This window comes from Pleurodeles waltl, chromosome 8, assembly GCF_031143425.1.
Source record: "Pleurodeles waltl isolate 20211129_DDA chromosome 8, aPleWal1.hap1.20221129, whole genome shotgun sequence".
In the NCBI taxonomy this organism is placed as follows: Eukaryota; Metazoa; Chordata; class Amphibia; order Caudata; family Salamandridae; genus Pleurodeles; species Pleurodeles waltl.
This window is the reverse complement of record NC_090447.1, coordinates 1,497,386,412-1,497,414,263: the sequence shown is the minus strand read 5'-3', so window position 1 is coordinate 1,497,414,263 and position 27,852 is coordinate 1,497,386,412. Positions and strand designations below refer to the sequence as shown.

The following is a 27,852-nucleotide window of genomic DNA, read 5'->3' as shown; positions in this document are numbered from 1 at the left end:
TGGATAGGTATCCACTTCTTGACTGAATTATAAGAATACTTATTTAAGTTATACTGCCATCCATTCTTCCTTTGCTCACTGGGCCCCCTCAGACCTGAACCTCCAAGGAGTTGATCTCTGACCACTTCCCGCAGGGTGGAGCACACAAAGAACCTAGTATTGCAGAATGTATACAGCACTATATACAATATTTGGGGTCACCAAAGCACATGTTCAGACCGATAGTAGCTTACCCCATGGAGGAACACATAGTCGTCAGAATGTTGTATTTTGTGTGATCCTATGCGCTAACCAGAGGTACACTTAACTTTCTTGGGACTCAGTGTCTGGAAGTGTGAGAGATATACGTGCACATCATAATTGTAATTATGACCAAAACATATAGGTAGCTGCACCCCCAATCTAGACCGACAGGCGCTGTGTGTGTAGTCCTAAATAAGGGGGCATATTTAGAGAAGGCTAAGATATCCATACAGCAACTTGGGTAAGGAAGAGATGCTGTTTAATGGTTATAATGATCGCAAATGGGTGAGAATGGGATTTAGTGATATGACCAATATCCATGCATCTTTTTTTAAAGGCAGGGGTACTTCTGTAGCAAATTGTTCTCTTGTCGGCCTGTCACATAGGATGTAGTCACCTGTGTTTTGATCCAAACTTCCTGGATCTTTTAGGCTGAGGCCAGCATCAGTAATTCAACATTTCCTAAGGATGCAGCTTTCCAGCCCCCACTCAATGCTGATACTGAATATTACCCCCTTCACATTCCAAGACATTTTCCTCCAAAGTTACTCTCTCTTTCAACAGGGACATGTCCTGAGGCCATGGATGTCCTTTTCACAAACATATCAGGGTAGCAGGCACAAACTATCTTACACTTTGACCCCTGATTAACCACAGAGTTCACCCCTCGCCCATTCACCAGTCTTCTGTTTGGCTCTGAGGGGCTTAGGGGCAGGCAAAGGATGGCAACCAAAGGAAACAAACAGAGCTCTTTTGAAACCTTGATTACCTTCTACGTATTACTCTGTCTTCATGACCCCTGAGACCAAAGGTAGCAAGGGCAGTAACGGGGTACCCAAGGTCAGGCCGGGGTTAGCAGCTCCTAAGCTGCTGTCCCTATCTGGCATTCATGCTGCAGATCTTGCCAGAAGGTACTCTTTCAATCACGCAATCTGGTATTGTCGTTGACCTATTTTGACTAAAGAACCCTACGCTTCCCAGCTGTAGGTAGGCCCTGTAGAGTAGGCAAATTACTGGCCCAACTCTGCCCACCTTTCAGGAATATGATGATGGACAGCAAGTTCCTGCATCAACTCCTAGACTTTGTGGGTATTCACTGTGATTGACAGACTGGCTCCAGGCCCTCCAGGGGAACTGGAGCTGCTTTTTTCATTAGTAGTGAAGAGCTACAGTGCATTCCTCACATGACAAGGTGCGCCTTCAGTTAGTGCAAGTGCATGTGTGAAAAGAGGTTGTGGTCACAGGTACTGCTATACTGTGCTACTGCTGGTTGCTCTGAGGCTGAAGTCAAATTCGGATTGTGGCTCTACATTGCTCACCAAACATCATCACCAGTGACACCCTTTAGGGCTCCCCAGCGTGAATGATGTACTTCAATATCTGCTAAAGGCAACTGGATCTGACAGTCACGCTGGGTTACCTTCAATTCCAGATGTAGGTAACATCCAGCTCCATGTCACATCTATCACTGGACGAAGAGGTCCAGGAGGCAGGAGAACAGAAGTACTAATCACTGGGAGCTCACAGGCACCCAGTCAAGGGCAGGTCTTCTTAGCGTTGAAGGAGGTGTCTTCCTACAGCATTGAAAAGGCATGCTGCCGTCTTTTACCATACCTGACTCCAGAACGGATACTGGAACTGGAGTGAAGACAGAAGCAGACTGTAGAAAATTACAGTTCTTCGGGGAAGAAAAAGCGAAGAAAATAAACGAGCGTGATCGCCTTTGTAAAATGCAGCGCAGTTGCGCTGAGATTGAAAACCAAAAAAATGACCATGATTGCGCTATGTAAAACTCAGCACGATCGCACTGCGTGGAAAATAAAAAGATAATGTAGTGCAGAAACCAGGCTGAAAACATCGATCCTCGTAGGTTTTCAGTAGTTAGCCAGTGTGCTCGAGCAGGGCTAAGCACTGGAAAAGGCATGACATATGCATGCCTTTCACTAATGAAAGCAAGCAGATTTTAAAAGGCAAGCCCACGAACCAATGAAAGTGACAGGCGTGACATGGGCGTGGTTACAAGCCCAAAGAGAGATTTCAACAGGGATGGAGCGCTTGTGCGCTCAACCCTAAAAAAAACTTCTGATGATCAGGTAAGAGGACTCACAGTAAGCAACAGGGCAAACATGCCATCCTTACTAGGGCCCTGGTGCTTACCTGGCTGTGTTACTGCAAAATAATCCATCCAGAAGCCCCTTAAAGCCCCAAAGCTTCAGAGAATGCAAAACAAGTGACTCGAGTCTGCCTCAACCTGAAAAATCCACCCACATCACTGTGGTACTGGCATAGTTGTACTGGCCCCAGTAAACCAGAGAATAAAGTTTCACATTTTGTGCACATGTTGATGCCTTATTATGTGTCTTGTAACTAACTTAGCTCAAGCAATGTGAACCTGATGGCCTAGACTCGACTCAATTGCAGTAGATATAGCGGAAGATCTAGGTTCACGGGCGTGTAGTTCTATAAACAACACACTTTACCTGCATTGAAAGAGGTCCTTACAACTATGCTCTTCACAGGGGCCTTTGACTCACTTCATTATAACAGTGCCCCCTTTTTTCCAACAAGCTACCTCAAGACCCCACTTAATGCTGACATGACGCAATCCTTCTAGCTTGCAGTAGGAACTCCTCATTGAAAGTTTCCACTCCAAAGTGCTGGGTTTTTGTTTAGCACTGCTGGGTCAGTCATTCAGTACAACAAAACAGAGTCCCTGCTGCATGGGTGGTCAACAGTTTTCAGACTTTTAGACCATACCAAAATATGTACTATACAAAATCCATAAAAACAAGATCTCACAGAATCATTCTCCCATTGACATATGCTTCGCCCTTCATCATGTTATACGTATTTTGGGCATTTTCGGAACTGTCAACAATTGCCACTATTTCTAACAATTCAATCTGAAAAAACAGTTTTAGTGAATAACCAACTAGTCATGCAGAGCATGCTCGGCTCCTATCGTTCATATACGTTGTATCTTTAAGAAATTGAGTTACAGGTTATGGCTGTGATTACCCAGATTACAATTTTTAAACTCATTTATTCATTAGTCATTTATTCAGAATGCAAGGAGGCATTGGATAGTGGTATAACAAGGGTGGCAAGAGCCCAAATGCAAGCAAGGAAAATGCATCCTCGCCCACTTGTAGTTGGGTAGTAAAATAGAGCATAAATGGGTGCACATGGCCCCTCGCATCTCTCAGCCCACTTTGCTATTCACGGCAGTGCCACTTTCGGTTCATTGGTTTCATCAGTCAAATTCTGCATTTCTCATTGCCGTACTTGCCTCTCACTGCAAGGTCGCCCACAAACATTTTGCCTTCACCCCTCTTGGTTCTGAACTCATTTGTGCTGGCGTTTAGGCTGCTGCACACTTTACCACTGTTAACCAGCACTAAAATACTTGTGCTCTCTCCTCTAAACATGGTAAAATTGGCTTACGCCCAATTGACACATTCAATTTACTTGTAATTCCCTAGTTAACTACATGTACCCATGGCCTGTAAATTAAATGCTACTGCAGATTGTGTGGACAATTTTAAACTGCCATTTCAACTTCCTAAAGAGACTTTTTGTCAGGCCCAACCCTTCTTTTTTAATACATATAATTCAGCCCTAAAATAGGGGCAGGGTGAATAACATTTAAAAAGTTGGACATGTATATTAAGTTTTACATGCCCTGGTAGCTGGAATCTCCTATTGCAAGGATAACATTGGGTTACCTTTTTACATTTAATAAGTTGATAACCTTTGATCTGGAGCAGGTATGAAAGTCATGTTTGATGCTTGAGGAATTGTAATTTAACACCCTCTTTAATGGTAAAGTCAGATTTTAAGTCACCATTCAGAAACTGCTACTTTTAGAAGATTGGCATTGTCTTGTCCTAACAATTTGGTACTGCAGCCTGTTGCTGGGACACATGACTAGTAGTAGTTAGCAGTTGGCGTTTGTGTATTCCTCCTAGACAGCCACACAGTAGATGGTGTGGGTGTTTGGCAGGATGGGCCATCTCTGGCAGGGTGAGTGGTGAAGCTGTCACTTCCCACACTTGCTATTCAATGGTACTGCCTCAGCACACACCCAAATGACTTCACACTAGCGTATTGTGTCTGCCAACAGACTGGGACCAAGGCAGGGGGACACAAAATTAATCTGTAGGAGGAAACTCCAGAAGCTTCTCCCACTTCAAAGTGGGCACCAGGTATAAAAGGGACCCTCAGACCCACTCTTCAGTACACTCCTGGATCTGTGGATAGTACAAAAAAGGATACCCTGTTGCACTGCTGCTTGAGGCCTGTCCTGCTTGCTGAGAAGAAAGACTGGACCTGCACACTTCATCCCTTGCTAAAGTCACTTCAAGAGTCAACTGACTGACTTCCATTTCAGAGCTACAGAGACATAACAAACTCCAGAAGCCTCCCTGCATCTGAACAGCTGACCTTCTGCCTGGACCTTCAATTGGAACTGCCCGAGCCCTGCTGGCCTTTGTTGGAGTGAGTTCCCGATCCTCAAAGGTGCCATGGGTTCCTGATACCAAGAATGTGCCACTCAGGCCCTGGACATCTTGATGTGGCATCAAATGAGCTCTTCCATGAAGAAAAGGAGATAAGGAGAAATCCTGAAATTTTGGGCTCTTCACGACTGCAATTGGGCCCATTCACTCCAAGTTCATGCTGACCATCAATTCGAATGTCCAGGGAACCCGACTCTTTGTGTTACATCAACCTCCTGTGACAACTGGCAAAGTGAGGTCTGCACTTTTGGCTACAGAATGGACAGCCCGTGGTGACCACCAACTGAATCTCCAGCAACGGCCATTCGTGACACCCAACAGGATCTTCACACGTCCGCAACAACCGCCTGCAATGCTCAGCCTGCTTTTCGGGCGACAGTGACAGCCATCTGTGATGCTCTCCCTGCTACTCACAGCCTCCTCCACTGCTAACAGAGCTCTTCATGCTGGTCTCTTGAAGGTAACTTTTTCAGTGGGGTTAACCTGCTCCCTGTATCCAGCTAGCACTCCAGCGTCATCAGCGTAAACTTGTGACTTCCATCCAGTCTCGCACAACCTGATAACACTGATGTAGTCTAGACTTTAGTGCTGTCCCTCATGTCACAAAAGTCATCTACATGTGACAGTTTATACATTATGTTAATCAAAGCATGAATGGTTTGAATGTAGAAGCTGCACTGACATGTCTTTATTAATGTGCATATGTTTATATTGTAGAGTTCGACATAGGTGGTATTTAAATTAAATTAAATTTTAAAAGGATTACATTGATATCATGATGTAACTTAGACTCTAGACTAATAGAACATATTGGAACAGTATTTAACTTTTAATGATTAATGATTTAAATATGTGTGCAAAAATAGAGAAATGTAATTCCCCGTTATATCTATTGAAATGCATTAACAGAATGTTTTTCCGCCTAAAGTGAATATAACACTCATATTCATGAAGTATTATCAATGTTGAATTTATAAGTTGCATACTAAATGTATTTATTACACCATATAAATTAAATGTATTGCTGTAATTTATTTGCATTAGCCTAAGTGAGGCCTCCTAAGCTTATATTTCCTGACTGTGCAGGAAATGGTGATTTATTCTTTAAAGTGAGATTTCTTTCAGGCTCCATTCCCATGAGAAGGCTAGCTTTTGGCGATAGGCCCCTATTGTTTAGACATGGAGATAAAGTGTAACAGTGTCCTTGGGTCTGGCACATCCTCAGCAATGGACTAACAAATTGTACAAAAGTCTCATTCCTGTGTGGAGCTACATGGATGAATGACAGACCTGGGAAAAACATTTCATGTTACAGTTTAGAGTTGTGTGATCGATTTCTATTGGATGATAACCCTTCAGAGTAAAAAGGACTGCTAACTTTCGGGAATCAGAATGCCGTATGCACTTTGATATATCAATGACTGTTCGACTTGGGGCAGATCTTTAGATTCTCTAGACCCCTGCTGATGAAGAACCTCGTATGCTGTGCCCCTTGGAAAGGTATTTTCCTCTCCGCTTTAGCCCTTTTTGAGATTCCCCACTGAGACTTAGAGCTTTTCTCCCTAACACTTGTAGAAGACTCTTGTGCAGGCATCTGACATGCTGACCTTTTCCCTTTTTACCTATGTTTTGCCCACCTAAACTAGTAGCTTACAGTCCGAGATTATCTTTTTTCCAAATACGTTTTGCCCTTTTCATACTTATGTCTTTTGCCTGCATGTGTTCCACCCCACACATGTATTTCCCTGATTTGGCCAACTGTAATGTTTCCCCTGTGCCGAGCTAAATTATGACTCTGCTAAATTGAATTGATTGATGATTGCTAATCCTGAGTAACGCTTGATTTCTGTATATCCAAAATGTATTTTGATAATATGTATTATCCTTCTTGAATGCTTAGTTTTGTTAATATTAGTCCGCCTGTACTTATTTTGTCCCCTTGGGCAACCCTGGGTGATTATGTATCTTTATAATCTGGTCTTGTGAACTGTCTACATGACATTGAGCATGAGTTTGTAATAAATCTTTTAATTTTATTCCTGACCGGAGTTTTCCTGCCATGATCACATTAGTCATGGTGTGTACTGAAATTGTGTTTGTGGTTCTACTACACATAACACAGGGTCCAAACATCCATCAACCTCGAAAGGCATTGATTCCTGTGAAGGATGAAAATGCTCCTGCAACTGCGAGTGGCACTTTGTGCTTTTAGGCACTATACTGAACTGAATTCTTTAAAATTGCATATTTTCGGTTCTACTGAATTGATTTCAAATAATTTATTAAATGTTATTCTATGTGCTGTGTTTTCACTTTATCACTGTCTGTGCTCTGCATAAATACTTTACACATTGTCTCTAAGTTTAGCCTCATTGCTCTTGTGCCAAACTACCAGATAGATAGTCAAGCACAAGTCAGTTTAGTGACTTTTTAGTGGTTCACCCTGACAAGGATTGTGGCTGGTGCTTGAGTACTGATTCACCCCTCAACCAACAACCTAATTTCTCACACTTATTATTTGATGTAAGTTAGATAAGGTGATGAGAGGAGAACACATAACTCAAGTGCAACATTCTGTACATATTCTGCAATACATTATACGCAAACAATATCTTTACAAATGAAGCAGTCAGTCAGGGGTTCCCAGGCCTACTGTGATCCATCCCATAGTCCAATAAAATTATAATTAGTAAGTCAGTTTCATTTTTTCTATGGCCCTCAGATGTTCACTCCTTTTATTGCTTTATATATGCAAATAAACATAAAATAACATATAAAACATCCCATTCCAGGAAAGAAAAACTGAAGATGTACCACGTACAGTAAGGAAAGAGGGGTTAGCAAGACCAACGCAACACAGATCATGTAACACATTTCTACCCATACTACATACAGCTATGTGTGTTCACCTCTATAACCAATGTGCTTTTTAAATGTCATATTGTACAACCATGAACAGTGTCTTACAGGGACATTGAGTAATTTCCACCACCAAATCTGAGCAATAGTTCAGAAACCCTTGATTCCATACTTTGTGTTAAGATCCATCCGGACCCACCCATCCATCCATAATTGGTGCTGACCATGGATGTACCAACATTCTGCCTATCATGAATAACCAATCATTGCCACCATTGTTATCCATGTCTGCCCGCTGAGAACTCTCCAGAGTTGTGGCCGCCATCACATTTCAAGCCCCCTACATCCCATGAATTGTTTACAGTTCTGCCGAATGAAAATGGTTCACGACTGACTGCCATAAACTGGCCACGGCTCTATCTAGCATGGTTTGTCTACAGGTAGACAGTGATAACAGGATTTCAGTATTCGCCAAGGAAGACATTAAAACGGGATTCCAGCTTCTTAAAACCATGTAAGCAGAAAAGGCTGGAAACAAGTAAGGGCTTACTAGCTCGTGAATGTTCGGGGTAACTGCAATAATCAATGAACATAATTAATGGCTCATTTGTGCAAAAGTCAGCTTTGAAGAAATTAGCACTGGAAGACGTAATTAACACGTCAGCAAGTCTGGACCCGGATAAAACAAGAAATTATTACGCAAAATAAGTTGTGAGCAGTAAATGTTAAAAAGTAACAATCCCTTATGTTGTATGACAATAAACCAGAACTTTGGTTAGAGAGGAATGTCCCTGTTGTGACAGGGACAGGACCTTGTTATGCATGTACAAACTCTGGTATGACAGCAATGGCCTTGGACATGTTCTTGCCTCTGCATACAACCCTGTGCTCCTACTAATGTGGCTACTGCTCTGGTTAAATAGGCACGTCTAACTGTGTCATGCTTTAGTAATATAGTAATTATATTTATATAGCACATACTACCCCTGGCGAGGTGTTGAAGCGGTTTTCTGCTAGTAGAACGCTACTGCGGAACCCTAAACAGATTAGTGGTGGATTAGCATAGGGAAATATGAGTGAATTTGAGCGGTGTCTGTTAGTTGGATTGGATAGGATAATGGAGGAATAGAAGAGGGAAGAGTCTAGAACAGGTGTCTCCAACCACTTGATCACGAGCTACCTGTAGCTCTCAGACACCTTCAGAGTAGCTCACAGCCTTCAGTTAATTTTTAAATAAGCATAAGATCATATTTTCCCTTTAAAGTTAAGGAAAGGCTGTGTTTATTTTACATTATTATCATCAGACTGCAGACAGCAGGGCTTGATAATGTTCTCAGTCAAATTTATGACCCAGTCTGGGGCAAAAAGGTGAATAACTGAGGCACTGAGGTATTTAGCTCTTAAATAAGCCTTGACAACTCAATATACAACTCAAATACTGGAGCTTTGAACAAAATGATGTTTGTGAATGCTTTTAAATAGGAGAAAATTAAACTGAAATGTTACTCTGATGTTTAAGTTATCTCTTCATGTTAAATTTCTCCTATTTCAAAGTGTCACATTTCCAAACAGCAGGCCTCTTGCTCCTAGTGGCCAGTAGACACTGTGCCATAAGTATAACTGAAAAATACAGTAATTTTTTTTAAATGAGAGAAATTTAAAGTGCAGAAAAATGTTCCACATTATGACATTTTTGCTGAACATTTGTATCCCATTAAAACAAAGATGTTTGTGTTATACATGTAACAGTGCCACAAATGGCGGAAGGTACGTCCTGTCCTGCAAGTACATAGGCTCTCAGTCATCCAAACAAATACATCCCATTTACATGTACACATCTTCAGACATCCTCAAAGACCACACGGTCACTGACACACTTGGCAGCCCCGTCATAGTGCCCCTAGTCAAAGTATTTTGTTCAAACCATAGTATCTGGCTCTTTGGACATTAAGCTTAAAGTCAGTGAAGCTGGGCGCCGGGGTGTCTGGTAACAATGCACAAGATGTGTAGCCTTCAGTAGCTCACAATGATTTTCAATGCCCAGAAGTAGCTCTCACTACAGAAAAGGTTGGAGACCCATGGTGTAGAAAGTGTTAGCGAGTATTAGTGTCTGTCCTCACTTGCGGTTTAATATGCTGCAGCTTTAACTTTCTGTGAAGAATATTGTTCCTTAAAAATGTAGGAAGACATGTCATCTGAACCAAAGGTCATAGGGCATCACTTCTGGCTATGTAATTGAGTGTGATGTCCTTTTTTTTGCCCTATACTTTTGGGGAAATGATGTCACTGCTGAGCAAAGGGTAATGTGTGGGATAAGAAGCTGTTCACCTTTATCCGCCTCGTAGGTCAGAAAACTAATTTCTGCCACTTTTTTGTTTATGTGGAAAATGTAAGAACAAGTTACTAAAACAGTTACCAGGACTGTGCAAAACAAGCAGCGTAGAAAAATATCTGTATGCTTATTGAATTTTGTGAAGATCTGGTCATATTTTGATGCAAGTTATTGCAAGCCCTTAATTTCTGGAAAATTGTAAATCTGTTTTGCAGAATGCAGAAAAACAAATCGAGCATTTTTCAGTTTGACTCAGCACATCCAGCTTTCCCAACAGTTCTGCCCACAAACGTTTTTGCAATACTTTCCATCATTCATTTTACACAGCTCTACCAGCCAGCAGGAGTGTTCTGCATATTTGTGCTCCTGCATTTCGCCTCTTTATTCCAAGCATTTTTCTGTTCTGTAATGTGATCATTCCACGTTTCTGCCATCGCAAGCTTTCCACACCCCTTCCAGTAAAGAGCTCTACAAAGTCCTGGGCGCTGGCTTTTCACACTCTCTCTTCTCCCACAATCACACAAACGCCTGACCTTTGTGCATTTTACAGACCTCTGCAGAGATCAGAGCAGTCCATCCTCATCAGACGGGCCTACTCAGTGGAGCTGGCGGGGGAATGTTGTAGGGTCGGTGGTGGGCAGGCTGATTTCGTTTTTTGATTCTTTGAAGGAAGAAGGCCACAGGGCAAGGCTTGGGTGGAGCTGTCAGCGGTGGAGCTGATGCGGTGGTCCAGCAGCTCATCAGCCCGGGGGAGGGGCTCACTGCACCCTGAATATTGCTGTATTGTATTATCCATGCAGCAGCCAGGGGCCCCAGTTTCCACGATCGCCCTATGGTCCCTGGAGACCTTGCCGCGCCACTGGATCCGGGGGTACAACAGGGTGGTCCAGCTTGAGTGGGGGCCAAATGAGCAGAATCCTGGCGGTGTTCAGAATGTGTGGGATAGTTATGAGAAGATGAAACTCGGAGAGCTGGGGGCGGTCGATGTAAGAAAATACACCTGACTACGGAAGCCTAAATGTAATTGTTGATTTATGCAATTTCATATAGCGCCCTCAGGTGTTAGAACAGTTTAGCAGGTTACATAGGAGTAAAAAAATTACATAAACTTTACGTAAGAACTAGTGAGTTGCACAATAATATGTTCGGTGAAGATGATGGATGATGATGCAAACAATGAGTAACATGAGAGAATAAGTCAACCAAACCAGAGAGACAACAGAACTTCAGTGAGTGGAAGGAATTATTAGAATGTTGCATCATATCCACGGTGCACCCATTATTCAATAGCATTCCCCTTACACTACATAAAAAGTTAGGGTGTTACTACAAGATGAAAGAAAGTAGTGTGGAAAGATCACGAGGAGCTAAAGTGATCAGGCAGAGGAGCCCCTCCCCTGTGGTGCAGTGAATACAATGTCAGACTGCAGAGATCAGGGAGTGGACAAGTCAGAAAGGAGGGGAAGGAAGACAAGTGCTAGCCCCAGCAAGGTATTTAAAGTGGCTGGCGGAAGGAGTCAGGAAAGGAGCTGGCAGAGAAACCATCAGCTGAGCAGGGCCAAAGTTGAAACATCTTTGGAAGAGAATGGCTTTCAGTTCGGCCTTGAATTTAGGAAGAAACTTGGTTGGAGTACAAAGATGCTTGAGGGACTGTGTCTGTGTGGATGGGGCCATGTGACAACAGCACCTTACCCTTGCTCATTTCACACTTACATCCAAACTCAATTACACAGAGTGAAAGCACGAGTCGCAGGCCATTTGTAAAAAGCTGAGGTTTTTAGGTCTGAGTTTTGTGATCACTACTGTGAAACAGACGCGTTGCTTACAGCATAGATAGAGTGTGCTTTAAACCACCACTTTCAACCATTGCTTGAAACTTTGTCAGTCCCATCCTAGCTCCGCCCACTGAAATATTCACCTCTCACTGAATGCTACTGGCTATTTGGGTGTATCCTTTAAGCTGCAGTCCAGTGCTTGCATTGCACTTCACAAGAGATTGCTTCATAAATATAACTCTGTCTGCTCTTGCTGGCTCTCTCCTTTGTGTCTCTCTTTAATGTGCTAATGTTTTATCCCTGTTAGAATTGCCAATGCTTATTCCTGCAGTCAATATGTGACAGCGAGTCCTTCTCCTGAGACATGGCACTTAGGAAAAGCTTCCTTGCTCAATAGCGTGTCTTGTACATATTAGAGGCAGTCAACATGTGCCTTTGTATGTGATTCACAGCACACAGGAAGAGCTCTCCAGCTCAGTGGCAAGTTCTGTACATATCCAGGGCATGCAGTTTGTTGGTACATTCTGTTGGACCCGGCCCTTTCTGCTGGGCCACCCCGGATGATTGTCTTCCCTTGCAGACCCCCTTTTTGTTGGCTTTTAGGTCTATGTGCACTTTTGTGCTGCTAATCAGTGGTAAGGTGTGTTTGCTCTCCCTTTTAAACATGGTAAAATTGGCTCACACCTGATTGGTACATTTCATTTAATTGTAGGTCCCTAGTATATGGTACTACATGCACCAAGAGCCTGTACATTAAATGCTTCTAGTAGGCAGCAGCACTCGTGCCACCCACTAAAGTGGCCCTTTAAAACATGCCTCTGGCCTGCAGCCTGCTGTGCGGTTTTAAACTGCTACTTCAGCCTTGCAAAATAATGCTTCTGGCAAGCCTTTTAATGCCTACAAATCACCCCTAAGGTAGGCCGTAACCATCCGTATGGCTTGGTGCATGTGGGTTTATGTTTTACATGCCCTGGCAGTGAAAATCTCTTAAGCCAGTTTTTCACTGTTGTAAGGGTAACTCTCCTAAAGTCTAACATTGGAGCAAATGTCTGTTTGGGACCAGATAAGAAATGCTGTTTCCACTCAGATGAAGAAAGTTAGTTCTTTCTGTCCAAACCAACTGTGCCAGCGTCCTGAGTCACATGACTGTGAATGGCTTGTGTGTTGTGGGTTGTTTTTTAAATCAATCAATCAATCAGGAACTTGTAAAGCGCACTACTCACCCGTGAGGGTCTCAAGGCACTGAGGAGGGGAGAGGGGAGAAAGGGGGGGGGGAGGTGATGCTACTGCTCGAACAGCCAGGTCTTGAGAAGTTTGCTGAAGGTAATCCAGGTTTGGGGAGCTCTCTTGACCGATGGTGTGCCTTGCAGAATATCGCACAGCTGGTTAGTGCATTCCTACCTCTGACTCATGACACCTCTGAAGAGCTCTGCTGACCAATGTTGTGCCTTGCACATATCGCACAGCGGGTTAGTGCATTCCTACCTCTGACTCATGACACCTCTGAAGAGCTCTGCTGACCAATGGTGTGCCTTGTGCATATCGCACAGCGGGTTAGTGCATTCCTACCTCTGCCTCATGGCACCTTGGAAAAGCACTCCTGCCCAGTGGTGTGCCTTGTGCATATCGCACAGCTGGTTGGTGAATTCTTCCACCTGAGACTTGGCACTCTGGAAAAGGGCTGTTGCTCAGATCCAGCGCCTGGATATGTGGAAGGTGCACAGCGCAGAGCATGCGTAACAAGTGGGAAGAGGGTACAATCTTACAGAGCTTCAAGCTCTCAACATTTGTTCCACTGGGGACAACTGTAATCTTGGAGCTACATAAGACCATCATACAACTATTGCTACAAGAGCATGTGTGCAGTAAACTTACACCCAGAGCTGTAGCATATGACAAACCCAATGCCGCTTAGCCCATCTAATGGCAAAAGAGACCTACTTTAATTTAATTTGTAATATGTTTAAATTAGACTCAAGCCACGGAGGCACCGGAGATCTTCACTTCTTGACAAAACTACACAAAGATGTATTGCTGTGAAGAAGATTGACATTCCAGAGGCAGTCCTGGTCTGCATCTGACACCAGAACACCATCAGCATCTCTGGTCATGTACATAGTAGGGGCTGAGAGGACCCCCTTTTGTCTCATCGAGGTCATGCCAATGGCCCCACTTTCTTTGGGCGAGGGCTTGATCTGGCCACAATCCCACCAAGGCCCAGAAGGCCTCTTTGAAGCTGTGAGTACATGGCTGTGTTGACGCGCTTGGCTAGGCCCCACATGACCAATACAACTGGATGCCAATTTTAGCTCCACAAATAACATCGCCCACTCAGTGATCCCATTCCTAGCAGTAAATTGCAACAGGGACTACGGATGATGAATCCTGTAGCTTGTCCCGGAGTCAGGTCCAGCAAATTATACAATTGGTGGTACTAGGACGCTGCATTAGTCCTTACTCTTGATACCACCAAGCACATTCCAGTGGTAACCTACCACCACCATGTGCCGTGTACTGCCGTAGGAGCATGTTACCACCCTTTGTGTCCTTGGGGGCGCATCTTTGTTGTCCACTAAATCCACACACGGACATTATTAGGACTGTTGACTAGAAACAGAACATCTGTCAGCAGACATGAGGGTAAGATGGCTGCCAGCCAGCTTCTGCAAGCACAGTAGTCATGGCAGCTGCATCAAAGCTGCAGGATATCTGTAACATTAATATTCACACATGCTAATTCTGCCTGATCGCTCGTGCACATTTTACAAAACAATGGTCTGTTGAGAGGTAACATAGGATCAGTTTGACATAACTTCAAAATATTTATTGTGCTTATTTAAAAAACAACACTTTATTGCAGAGTGAATATGTTTCCTCCTCAGTTTGTGTATCTCCTTGCCTCCCCCACATGCCTTTAGACGCTTCCATTGCGGTACAACTCCACTTTTCAGGGGGGCTACCCACTGTGTACTTGTAGATGGCATTTTCTGAAAACCAAGTGCATGAAAAACATCTGTTTGCTTGTCTGCTTTACCCAACAAAAGATGTCAGGAGGTTGGCAGGGATTGTGGGAGGTGTGGGAAGCATGGGGTGTTTCTCGCAGTAACCGCTCTATCTTTTCTCTTCCTTCTGTCTCTTCCAGGCAAGACAGGGCTGCTTGCTGATCTGTTGCCCAGTTTTGAGGTGGAGATTATGCCAGGTACCTGCTGATTTCTCTGATTACTTCTCAGCCTTCTGTTCTTCACCCATCTGTTGACTGTCGCTGTTTAGGACCTCCTGCCTCATCCTGGGTCTCTGTTGTCATTGGTATTGTAAATTGTTATGTATTGTAGAACCATTTGTGATTAATTGTACTTATTTATTTGCGGTGGTTCGCATCTGTGAGAGGGATGCAGGTCTGGAGTGCCAGCACACTCTGCTTGAGAACACACCTGAGAAACTGATGGTCTGTATGTCCTTGTGTCCTGGTGCCACCATGTCTTCGATGGGACAGTGAGGCCCCTTGCAGCTCAAATAGCTGCTCAGGGGCACCATCCTGGTTTGTTTGACCTGGGACCAGCTCTGGCTTCCAGGGTGGTGCAGACCCTTACTTCAAATACCTGAGGAGGGTTCCTCGGTGGTCTATGGGACCCTTCTGGGTCCAGCCCAAAATGTCAACTCTAGGAGACGTTACATTATGACCTAACCCGACAGGTAGACAAGCCCCTTGACGCACACAAAAGGGTGCATCCCTGGTTTGTGCACACTAAATGATATATCTTCAGACTGCAAAACACAATTTGAATTTAGTCTGGGTCACCTTGAAAAGTAAAGTCTGGTGCACTAGACAACATGTTAAACTTTCACATTCTTCTGGTAATGGGGGAGTCATAGTTCCTCTTTTAAACACCCGAAAGTCCAATGAAAATGTATTTCCATCACTATGTGACATCTGAGCACTGAAGCTCTTGTTGTGAAATTAGATTAAGCGTCAGGGGGCTAGGACGTCCTGATACCAGAGGGACTCAGGGAAGGTAGGTTGGATCCTCACAGTCTTTGACCAGTCACAGAAAAGCATTTTGCTTTTGGCAAATTGGAATGTGTGCCTTAGTTGACGGGTCATTGTACATACCGCTTACCTTTCACCTTAAAGCCACCGTGTGATTAAAAGAGGAAGAGGTTAGAATAGCAGAGAGATACCAACCTGCAGGTTTTATCGACCTACGTTCATTGTCTTATTCATGAACCCTTCATCAGCTCAACAAGTGCATACTGAATCTTGGCAAGAACGCGTGTCCTTTCTGACCGCGAAGAGATGCGATGTGATGGGACATCGCTTCAGGGGCAGCATTATCCTGTTGCTAAGCAACTCAGCAGCAGTACCAGCTCACACAGACATAAAAGAAAGACTTCTGCTAATGTGGACTAATCATATTCAGAAATGATTCACATGCAGGTTACTGGTTACTTGTCTATGTTAGAAATGAAAATATACAAATAAATCCTAACGATGCAGGGAAAACGTCAACAATGCATGCGTGCAAGAGAGATCAGTAGTAAAATTAATGTAATTATTAAAAAAAAAAACAAGATTGCTGAAAGCTTAAGCACCTAAAGCCAATTGAAAGAAACACAAAAAAGAATGAATTCATACTACGTTTCTAGCTTCGTTATTAAGAGCTGGATAACAAATGCTGCACCAGGTTTCATGGTTCTCCACCGATCACCGAGTGACTGTGTGTAATGTAACCCTTTCATGGCTACTGGACGTTCAGACATATTGCAGACCTCGCAGGCTTGTTGGTTAAGAATTTGAATGCAGCTGAATATGAAAATGTCGAGCTCATATCTCTATCTTTCCCAAGTGACCTTATATCTCATGTCTAGTCAGTATTTTGCACCAGGTTTTACGTTGCTCTGAAGCATAGTTTTAGATTCCCCACCCCTAGTCAAGCTGGGTACCCTCCTCATCCCTGGGCAGTGGGGAGATGGATGGATGGTGGTCCTATCTGATGACTTGGCAGTAACCCGGGAGAGCTTTCTACTGACCGCCTCTGAAAATCTGTTTAGTTGCCCATAACAGGGAATACACACTCCTTCAATTAGGTATTATATGTGAGGATAGTGAGTTACATCCATGTTTAGGCTTACCTTCTCTTGTTTTATGTACAGCGAGCTGCTATCTCAGGGTTGAGTATTCAATATAAGAATAAATAAATAAATTAACCCTTTTGCTGTCAGGCCTTTTCCCCCTCAGGTGCCAGGCCTTTTTTTGGCTATTTGGGGCAGGGCGCACATAGGGCCTCATAACTTTTTGTCCACATAAGCTACCCACGCCAAATTTGCGTCCTTTTTTTCTAACATCCTAGGGATTCTAGAGGTACCCAGACTTTGGGAGTTCCCTGAAAGAGGCCAAGAAATTAGACAAAATACAGTGAAAAGTTCATTTTATTTAAAAAAAATGGGAAAAAAGGGCTGCAGAAGAAGGCTTGTGTTTTTTCCCCTGAAAATGGCATCTACAAAGGGTTTCCGGTGCTAAGATCACCAGCTTCCCAGCATTCAGGAACAGCCAGACTTGAATCAGAAAACCCAATTTTTCAACACAATTTTGACATTTTACTGGGACATACCCCATTTTGATGATTTTTTGTGCTTTCAGCCTCCTTCCAGTCAGTGACAGAAATGGGTGTGAAACCAATGCTGGATCCCAGAAACCTAAATGTTAGAAATGGGGTTTTTGATTGGCAGTCAGGTTACCCCCTGTCCAAGCAAAAGCCCTCACTCTAGTCAGGGTAAGTCACACACAATCCAAGATTATCCTGTGCCCACCCTCGGGTAGCTTGGCACAAGCAGTCAGGCTTAACTTAGAAGGCAATGTGTAAAGTATTTGTGCAATAAATCATACAATACCACCATATAGCACCACAAAAATACACCACACAGTGTTTAGAAAAATATATAATATTTATCAGGATAATTGTAGGTCAAAAAGAATAAAGTTGCAATGGAAAATTATAGAACTATCACGGAAAAGTGATATAAAGTGTCTTAAAGTCTTTAGAATATAAACAAAGTCTCTTTCAAGCACAAGTACCTGGTTGGGAGTGGAAAAATCTCCTCAGAGGGCCACAAGAGAAGAGGTGCGTGGAAAAAGGGTGTGTGCGTCGATTTCTCCCCAGCACACACGGACTTGCGTCGTTATTTTCCACGCGGGGAAGTCGGGCGTCGTTTTCTGGCGCGCGGACAGTCTCTTTCTGTGGATCGCGGGGATTACCAGATGTCCCGGGTCTGTGCGTGGATTTTCCTGCTTGTTCTCCGGCTGCGCGTCGGTCTGCAGGGCTGAGCGTCGAAATTACGATCTCACGGCAGGCGTCGCGTCGATTTCTCCTCTAGACTTCGATCTGCGGGGCTGCGCGTTGAAATTACGATCTCACGGCAGGCGTCGCGTCGATTTCTCCTCTCGAGGTCGGGCGGCGTTGTCCTTGCGAGGCCGTGCGTCGGATCTTCGATCGTCCCAAGAGCGTCGCGTCGATCAGCGTCGGAGTGCGGCGTTTTTCTCGCCGCGAAACAAGCTGTGCGTCGAAATTTTCGGCGCACGGAGCGTCCAAGTAAAAGAGAGAAGTCTTTTTGGTCCTGAGACTTCAGGGAACAGGAGGCAAGCTCTATCCAAGCCCTTGGAGAGCACTTTCACAGCCAGACAAGAGTTCAGCAAGGCAGCAGGGCAACAGCAAGACAGCAGTCCTTTGTAGAAAGCAGGCAGGTGAGTCCTTTGAGCAGCCAGGCAGTTCCTCTTGGCAGGATGTAGTTTCTTGTTCAGGTTTCTTCTCCAGCAAGTGTCTGATGAGGTAGGGCAGAGGCCCTGTTTTATACCCAAATGTGCCTTTGAAGTGGGGGAGACTTCAAAGAGTGGCTAAGAAGTGCACCAGGTCCCCTTTCAGTTCAATCCTGTCTGCAAGGGTCCCAGTAGGGGGTGTGGCAGTCCTTTGTGTGAGAGCAGGCCCTCCACCCTCCCAGCCCAGGAAGACCCATTCAAAATGCAGATGTATGCAAGTGAGGCTGAGTACCCTGTGTTTGGGGTGTGTCTGAGTGAATGCACAAGGAGCTGTCAACCAAGCCCAGCCAGACGTGGATTGTAAGGCACAGAAGGATTTAAGTGCAAAGAAATGCTCACTTTCTAAAAGTAGCATTTCTAGAATAGTAATATTCAATCCGACTTCACCAGTCAGCAGGATTTTGTATTACCATTCTGGCCATACTAAATATGACCCTCCTGCTCCTTTCAGATCAGCAGCTGCCACGTCAACAGTGTATGAGGGCAGCCCCAATGTTAGCCTATGAAGGGAGCAGGCCTCACAGTAGTGTAAAAACGAATTTAGGAGTTTTACACTACCAGGACATATAACTACACAGGTACATGTCCTGCCTTTTACCCACACAGCACCCTGCTCTAGGGGTTACCTAGGGCACACATTAAGGGTGACTTATATGTAGAAAAAGGGGAGTTCTAGGCTTGGCAAGTACTTTTAAATGCCAAGTCGAGGTGGCAGTGAAACTGCACACACAGGCCTTGCAATGGCAGGCCTGAGACAAGGAAAAAGGGTCTACTTAAGTGGGTGGCACAACCAGTGCTGCAGGCCCACTAGTAGCATTTAACTTACCAGCCCTATGCACATGAAGTGCACTTTACTAGGGACTTATAAGTAAATTAATAGTCTAATCAGGTATGATTCAAGGTTACCATGTTTTAAGGGAGAGAGCATATGCACTTTAGCACTGGTTAGCAGTGGTAAAGTGCGCAGAGTCTAAAAACCAGCAAAAACAGTGTCCAAAAAGTGGAGGGAGGCAGGCAAAAAGTTAGGGGTGACTACCCCAAGGCTGTCAGGTCTAACATGTGTCCCCCCCAGCTGAAAGTGGGGAGAGCTACCCGATCTCCTGGGAGCTCTCATTGCTAAGGCGGAAGTACCTGGAGAGACCATCAGCATTGGCGTGGTCAACCCCTGGGCGATGTTCCACCGTAAAGTCCATCCCCTGTAGGGAAATGGACCACCTCAAGAGTTTTGGATTCTCACCCCTCATCTGCATGAGCCATCTGAGGGGCCTGTGGTCTGTCTGAACCCGGAAGTGAGTCCCAAACAGGTAGGGTCTTAGCTTCTTCAGTGTCCAGACCACAGCAAAAGCTTCTCTCTCAATAGCACTCCACCTCTGTTCCCGTGGTAATAGCCTTCTGCTAATAAAGACTACCGGTTGATCTCGGCCCTCCTCATTTAGCTGTGCTAGGACTGCCCCTATGCCATGCTCTGAAGCGTCTGTCTGCACGATAAATTCCTGGGAGTAGTCAGGGGCCTTGATCACGGGGGCCGTGCACATGGCTTCCTTCAGGGCGTCAAAGGCTGTCTGACAAGCCTCTGTCCAATTCACCAACCTAGGTTGTTTCTTGGAAGTGAGTTCTGTCAAGGGTGACACAATGGTACCATAGCCCTTGACAAACCTGCGGTAGTATCCGGTGAGGCCTAAAAAGGCTCTCACCTTAGTCTGCGTTCGTGGTGGTTGCCAGGCCTTGATAGTTTCAATCTTGGCCTGGAGTGGCTGCACCTTGCCACCACCCACTAGGTGTCCCAAGTACACCACGGAACCCTGCCCAATCTGGCACTTACTAGCCTTGATGGTCAGGCCTGCCTGTTGCAGGGCCTGAAGCACCTCCTTGAGGTGAAGCAGGTGTTCCTCCCAGCTGGAACTGTAGACAGCTATGTCATCCAGGTAGGCTGCACAGAAGGCATCCTTGCCAGCTAGGACCCCATTAACCAACCGTTGGAAGGTAGCGGGGGCATTTTTCAGTCCAAATGGCATCACCCGGAACTGGTAATGGCCATCAGGGGTTGAAAATGCAGACCTTTCCTTAGCCCCCTCAGTCAGTGCGATCTGCCAGTACCCTGAAGTAAGATCAAATGTACTCAGGAACTTGGCAGCGCCCAGCCTGTCCACGAGCTCATCAGCTCGGGGGATGGGGTGAGCATCAGTCCGTGTGACTGAGTTGAGACCCCGGTAGTCCACACAGAACCGGAGTTCTGGCTTCGCACCCGGGGCAGTAGCCTTAGGGACCAACACCACTGGGCTGGCCCAGGGACTACTGGACTTCTCGATAACCCCTAGAGTCAACATCTTGGAGACCTCCTCCTTGATGCTGGCCTTCACCTTATCCGACAACCTGTACATTTTGTTCTTCACAGGGAGACTGTCACCGGTGTCAATATCATGAACACAGAGGTGGGTCAGTCCAGGAGTAAGGGAGAACAGGGGGGAGAACTGCTCCAACAGCTCATAGCAGTCTCCTTTCTGGTTTAGAGTCAGGGAGTCAGAAAGAATGACCCCGCTTACTGACCCATCACCTTCCTGGGCAGAGAGGAGGTCGGGGAGAGGTTCACTCTCCTCTTCCGTTCCTTCATCTGTGACCAGAAGCATGTTGATCTCCGACCTCTCAAAATGAGCCTTCAGTCGGTTCACATGGAGCACCCTTAGGGGATTCCTAGGGGTTTGGAGGTCCACTAGGTAAGTGGCCTCCCCTTTCCGCTCCTTGATTTCAAATGGGCCAGACCAGCGGTCCTGGAGAGCTCTAGACTCTACTGGCTCCATTACCCACACTTTGTCTCCAGGTTGAAACTCTACCAGGGTGGCCTTCTGGTCATACCAGTGTTTCATTACCTCTTGACTGGCCTCAAGGTTACTTTGGGCCTCTTTCCAGAAGCGGGTCATCTGGTTGCGGAGGGCCAACATGTAGCTGACCACGTCCTGAGGGTGTGCCTTTGGAGCTTTCTCCAATCCCTCCTTGACAATGCTTAAGGGTCCCCTGACAGGGTACCCATAGAGAAGCTCAAAGGGACTGAAACCTACTCCCTTCTGGGGGACCTCTCTGTAAGCAAAGAGAAGGCATGGTAAGAGGACGTCCCACTTACGCCTCATGGCCTCAGGGAGGCCACCAATCATGCCTTTCAGGGTCTTGTTGAATCTCTCCACAAGACCATTAGACTGGGGGTGATAGGGTGTGGTGAACTTGTAGGTTACACCACACGCATCCCACAGAGACTTCATGTATGCAGACATGAAGTTAGTGCCTCTGTCAGACACTATCTCCTTGGGGAATCCCACACGGGTAAATATCCCCATCAGAGTTCTGGTCACCACCTGTGCAGTTACGCTCCTCAGAGGGATTGCCTCTGGGTAACGGGTGGCATGGTCCACCAAAACCAGGATGAACCTGTTGCCTAAGGCAGTTTTGGGGTCCAAGTGACCAACAATGTCGATGCCCACCCTTTCAAAGGGGGTGCCAACAACAGGAAGGGGAATCAGGGGGCTTTTAACCCTTTTTCCTGCTTTACCACTGGCCTGGCAGGTAGGACAAGCTCTGCAGAATTTATCTGAGTGTGTCCTCATTTTGGGCCAATAAAAGTGGGTGACAAGCCTGTTAAAGGTCTTGTCTTGCCCCAAATGTCCTGCCAGGGGAATGTCGTGAGCCAGACCCAGTAGGAAGGTTCGGTAACATTGGGGGACCACCAGCGTACGTGCTGCCCCAAAGGCCGGAACCTTAAGCTCACTGTAGAGGAGATCATTCTCCCAATATAGGTGGTGATTGCCAGAGGCGTCACCTGCTGCCTGGTTTGAGGCTTGTTTCCTCAAACCTTCCAGAGTGGGACATTCTTTCTGCGCCTTGCAGAATTCCTCCCTGGTGGGTCCACCCTCAACTTGCCAGCCAGCAAGCTCAGGTAAGTCACCTAGGGTGGCAATGTCCTCCCCAGTTGGCTCGGGAGCCTCCTCCTCAGGAGCCCCGTCAGCCACTGCGGGAACTTCTGGGGCCGGTTTCCCGCGCCCCTGGTCCCTCCTCCTGGCAGCTCTCTGGGCCATCGTTCCAGGCTCCAGATGCCCCTGACTTCCCTCTCGGTCAGCCATGGACCGTGTGGTCATGCAGACCCACTCAGGTAACCCTAACATCTCCAGGTGAGACCTGAGCTCCACTTCTTTCCAAGCAGTGTGCTCAAGATCATTGCCTAACAGACAATCCACAGGCATGGCAGGACTCACAGCTACTTTCAGAGTACCAGAGACCCCCCCCCACTCAAAGGGAACCAGAGCCACCGGTAGGTGACTCTCGCGATTGTCAGCGACTATGACCTGGTGGAATGTATTAGGGATTATCTGCTCTGTTGACACCAGCTGACTCTTGATAGTAGTCATACTGGCTCCTGTGTCACGCAGAGCCTCCACCTTCTGCCCATCAATGGTGACCCACTGCCGGTACTTGGAAGTATTTTTGGGCATGTGGGCCTTGGGCACCATTTCTCCTTCTCCCAGGGACACTAGGGAAATCTCTACCTGCTCCCCAAAGCTACTTGGGTCCATCTCCCCCCCGAGCGCTACACTAGTCAACCCAGGTGCCTGTCCGGTAGTGGACGGTGCCCTCTTGGGGCACTGTGGATCGCCTTTGTAGTGACCATACTGGTAACACTCCATGCATTTGGGGCTAGATCTCCCTGACTTGTCATATGTCCCTGGATTTTTCCCAAATTTGGAAAAGGAAGGGTTGCCACCCCCTCCCTGGGAATTCTTTTGGGGGCCTTTGGAGAGTTCCTTATCTGCAAGTTTATCTCCCCCCTCTTTCTTCTGTTGGGAACCCTGACCACCTTTGTGGGATTCCCCCCCAGGTACCTTCTTGGACACTCTGATGCTAACCCAGAGGTCCGCCTCCTCAGCAAGCTTCCTGGGATCAGTCAGCTTACTATCCACTAGGTGCTGGCGCAACTCTGTATAAGTAGTATTAAGCATATGCTCTCTCAGAATCAAGTCATATAAACCTTTATAATCTGCTACTTTGTTGCCCCGCACCCATCCATTCAGTGCCTTACTGGAGAAATCAAAGAAATCTACCCATGTTTGTGTGGTTTGTTTGGTGCTGTCCCTGAACCTCTGACGGTATCCCTCAGGGGTCAGCCCAAACTTGGCAAGTAAAGTGGCTTTCGGAAGTGGGTATGTGTTTTGATCAGGTTGATCCAATGTGTGAAGTGTGTCCCTCCCCAATGGCGGCACATAACCCCACATAGCTACCCCCCATTGCCCTTCAGGAACCTCATGAGCCCTTAGTGCAACTTCATAAGCAGCTAACCATTTATCTATGTCATCTCCCACCACAAAAGTGGGCACCACATTTTTGGGTATACAAACCTTCTTTTCTCCAGCAGGTCCTGTCTGTATGCTGCCACCATTATTGCTGGATTCAGACTATCTTGCCTTGATCTCCAGCTCCTTGAGACTCAGTTCATGAGCCAACAATAGTTTCTTTTCAGCCAAAGCTCTTTCAGCTTCCACCTGTTTGGCTGCTCTTTCAGCTTCCGCTTGTTTGGCTACCCTTTCAGCTTCAATCTGTTTGGCTGCTCTTTCAGCCTCAGCTTGTTTGGCTTCTCTCTCTGCCCTCCTCTCCTCCTGTTGAGCCTCAATTTTCAGTTTTGCCATTTGCAATTGGAACTCCCTTTCCTCTCTCCTTTCCTCTGCGGTCAGGCTTTGCATAGAGACACTGCTCCCTGGTCTGGAAAGGGGCACAATTGCAGTGGTAACACCATCCACCAACAGTGAAAATTCCTCTGAGGGGCCATGTTCTGGCTCCTCTTCCTCATCATCCTCTAAATGGGCTTCTGCCCAGGCCCTCAGCGCCACTTGAAAGTCCTCCTTTCTGGAGGCCCCTTGGGTGGGTACCCTCAATGCCCTGCAGAATCCTCTTAGTTGTTTGACCGTATATGTATCCAACTGGACTAGGTCAAAGTCCCCTGTCTGAGACCCAGTCAGAGACATGTTGAGTGAGGATTTCGTTTTTGAAAATTGTCAGGAATAAAAATCGGGTTTTCAAAAAGAGATAAAAACCAAGTTGACCTTCAACTGTGGGTAGGTAGTGAAATACTTAGCTACTGTATGTCACTGCACAAATACAAGTCCTATCCTCACCGCTGATCACCAATGTTAGAAATTGGGTTTTTGGTTGGCAGTCAGGTTACCCCCTGTCCAAGCAAAAGCCCTCACTCTAGTCAGGGTAAGTCACACACAATCCAAGATTATCCTGTGCCCACCCTCGGGTAGCTTGGCACGAGCAGTCAGGCTTAACTTAGAAGGCAATGTGTAAAGTATTTGTGCAATAAATCATACAATACCACCATATAGCACCACAAAAATACACCACACAGTGTTTAGAAAAATATATAATATTTATCAGGATAATTGTAGGTCAAAAAGAATAAAGTTGCAATGGAAAATTGTAGAACTATCACTGAAAAGTGATATAAAGTGTCTTAAAGTCTTTAGAATATAAACAAAGTCTCTTTCAAGCACAAGTACCTGGTTGGGAGTGGAAAAATCTCCTCAGAGGGCCACAAGAGAAGAGGTGCGTGGAAAAAGGGTGTGTGCGTCGATTTTTCCCCAGCACACACGGACTTGCGTCGTTATTTTCCACGCGGGGAAGTCGGGCGTCGTTTTCCGGCACGCGGACAGTCTCTTTCTGTGGATCGCAGGGATTACCAGATGTCCCAGGTCTGTGCGTGGATTTTCCTGCTTGTTCTCCGGCTGCGCGTCGGTCTGCGGGGCTGCGCATCGAAATTACGATCTCACGGCAGGCGTCGCGTCGATTTCTCCTCTAGACTTCGATCTGCGGGGCTGCGCGTTGAAATTACGATCTCACGGCAGGCGTCGCGTCGATTTCTCCTCTCGAGGTCGGGCGGCGTTGTCCTTGCGAGGCCGTGCGTCGGATCTTCGATCGTCCCAAGAGCGTCGCGTCGATCAGCGTCGGAGTGCGGCGTTTTTCTCGCCGCGAAACAAGCTGTGCGTCGAAATTTTCGGCGCACGGAGCGTCCAAGTAAAAGAGAGAAGTCTTTTTGGTCCTGAGACTTCAGGGAACAGGAGGCAAGCTCTATCCAAGCCCTTGGAGAGCACTTTCACAGCCAGACAAGAGTTCAGCAAGGCAGCAGGGCAACAGCAAGACAGCAGTCCTTTGTAGAAAGCAGGCAGGTGAGTCCTTTGAGCAGCCAGGCAGTTCTTCTTGGCAGGATGTAGTTTCTGGTTCAGGTTTCTTCTTCAGCAAGTGTCTGATGAGGTAGGGCAGAGGCCCTGTTTTATACCCAAATGTGCCTTTGAAGTGGGGGAGACTTCAAAGAGTGGCTAAGAAGTGCACCAGGTCCCCTTTCAGTTCAATCCTGTCTGCCAGGGTCCCAGTAGGGGGTGTGGCAGTCCTTTGTGTGAGAGCAGGCCCTCCACCCTCCCAGCCCAGGAAGACCCATTCAAAATGCAGATGTATGCAAGTGAGGCTGAGTACCCTGTGTTTGGGGTGTGTCTGAGTGAATGCACAAGGAGCTGTCAACCAAGCCCAGCCAGACGTGGATTGTAAGGCACAGAAGGATTTAAGTGCAAAGAAATGCTCACTTTCTAAAAGTGGCATTTCTAGAATAGTAATATTCAATCCGACTTCACCAGTCAGCAGGATTTTGTATTACCATTCTGGCCATAATAAATATGACCCTCCTGCTCATTTCAGATCAGCAGCTGCCACTTCAACAGTGTATGAGGGCAGCCCCAATGTTAGCCTATGAAGGGAGCAGGCCTCACAGTAGTGTTAAAACGAATTTAGGAGTTTTACACTACCAGGACATATAACTACACAGGTACATGTCCTGCCTTTTACCCACACAGCACCCTGCTCTAGGGGTTACCTAGGGCACACATTAAGGGTGACTTATATGTAGAAAAAGGGGAGTTCTAGGCTTGGCAAGTACTTTTAAATGCCAAGTCGAGGTGGCAGTGAAACTGCACACACAGGCCTTGCAATGGCAGGCCTGAGACAAGGAAAAAGGGGCTACTTCAGTGGGTGGCACAACCAGTGCTGCAGGCCCACTAGTAGCATTTAACTTACCAGCCCTATGCACATGAAGTGCACTTTACTAGGGACTTATAAGTAAATTAATAGTCTAATCAGGTATGATTCAAGGTTACCATGTTTTAAGGGAGAGAGCATATGCACTTTAGCACTGGTTAGCAGTGGTAAAGTATGCAGAGTCTAAAAACCAGCAAAAACAGTGTCCAAAAAGTGGAGGGAGGCACGCAAAAAGTTAGGGGTGACTACCCCAAGGCTGTCAGGTCTAACACTAAACATTTCTGAAAAGTAGACAACATTTTGAATTCAGCAATGGGTAATTTGTGTAGATCCTACAAGTGTTTCCTACAGAAAATAACAACTGAAATAAAAAAAGACTGAAATTGAGGTGCAAAAAAACAGCCATTTTTCTCTACGTTTTACTCTGTAAATTTTTCCTGCGATGTCAGATTTTCCTGCGACGTCATGATCCTTTCTAACAACAAATGGATTGCCAACAACAACCAGCACTAAAATAAGTAAAAAACAAAGTGTAGCTTTATCACAAAGAGTTATGTACTAAACAAACTATACCACTCACTTGCCTGAAAAAGCTACTCATCAGCAACTACTCTGCACAGACACAGCAATCACCAATGATATCCCACTAAAAAGAAAAAAGGAAAAAGGAAATTAGACATATGACAACTCGAATATCATTGTGCTCAAATCTAAGGACAATTTCACACACAATCTTAGTACACCACCCACAAACATGTCATTCATGCATGTCAACAATACTCTTTGGAGTAAATTGCTTTTACTTACCTAAAACATGCAACTATGCAAACCGCAGGACAACTACTGCCAAAACCGCAAGGATCCACAGCAAAGGAAGCAAAAGCTTTGAACTAGAACAAAAAGAAGAAATAAACTGTTATAATCACAAATACAAATACTTCGCAAGTTGACAAACACCCGCCACCAAGAACTTAGAAAATGTCCCTTGTGCCTAAGTGGCTTCTGCCCCCCTTGGGTGCACATGGGCCTAAAAAAAATAGGCCGATCTGCCCCCAAGGGGGGCAGAAATGGCTAACAGCTCTGTATCCTGTTTGTGGAGGCAACCCTTGACAAAGGGGGCGAAAGGGGGCACCTTCGGCGCAAAAAAACTAAGGAAAAAAAAAAAAACTCCCTCACGTCTTGGTGGCTTCTGCCCCCTTGGGGGCCCTGGGGCAGATAGGCCTAAAAAAAAGCCCGATCTGCCCCCAAGGA

The 27,852-nt window shown here is 45.9% G+C and overlaps 1 protein-coding gene across 4 annotated transcripts in view; it reads left to right on the top strand.

Annotated features, from left to right (window-relative positions):
- Positions 1-27,852, top strand: part of ILDR2 (immunoglobulin like domain containing receptor 2) — a 742,290-nt gene that overhangs the window by 508,415 nt on the left and 206,023 nt on the right. For 2 of the 4 annotated variants that reach the window (XM_069202734.1, XM_069202735.1), the window contains exon 4: positions 14,869-14,925. The exons of the other annotated variants lie outside the window; for them this stretch is intronic. In XM_069202734.1, the coding sequence (XP_069058835.1) occupies positions 14,869-14,925 (57 nt within the window). The remainder of the gene's footprint in view (positions 1-14,868; positions 14,926-27,852) is intronic. 4 annotated transcript variants of the gene reach the window in all.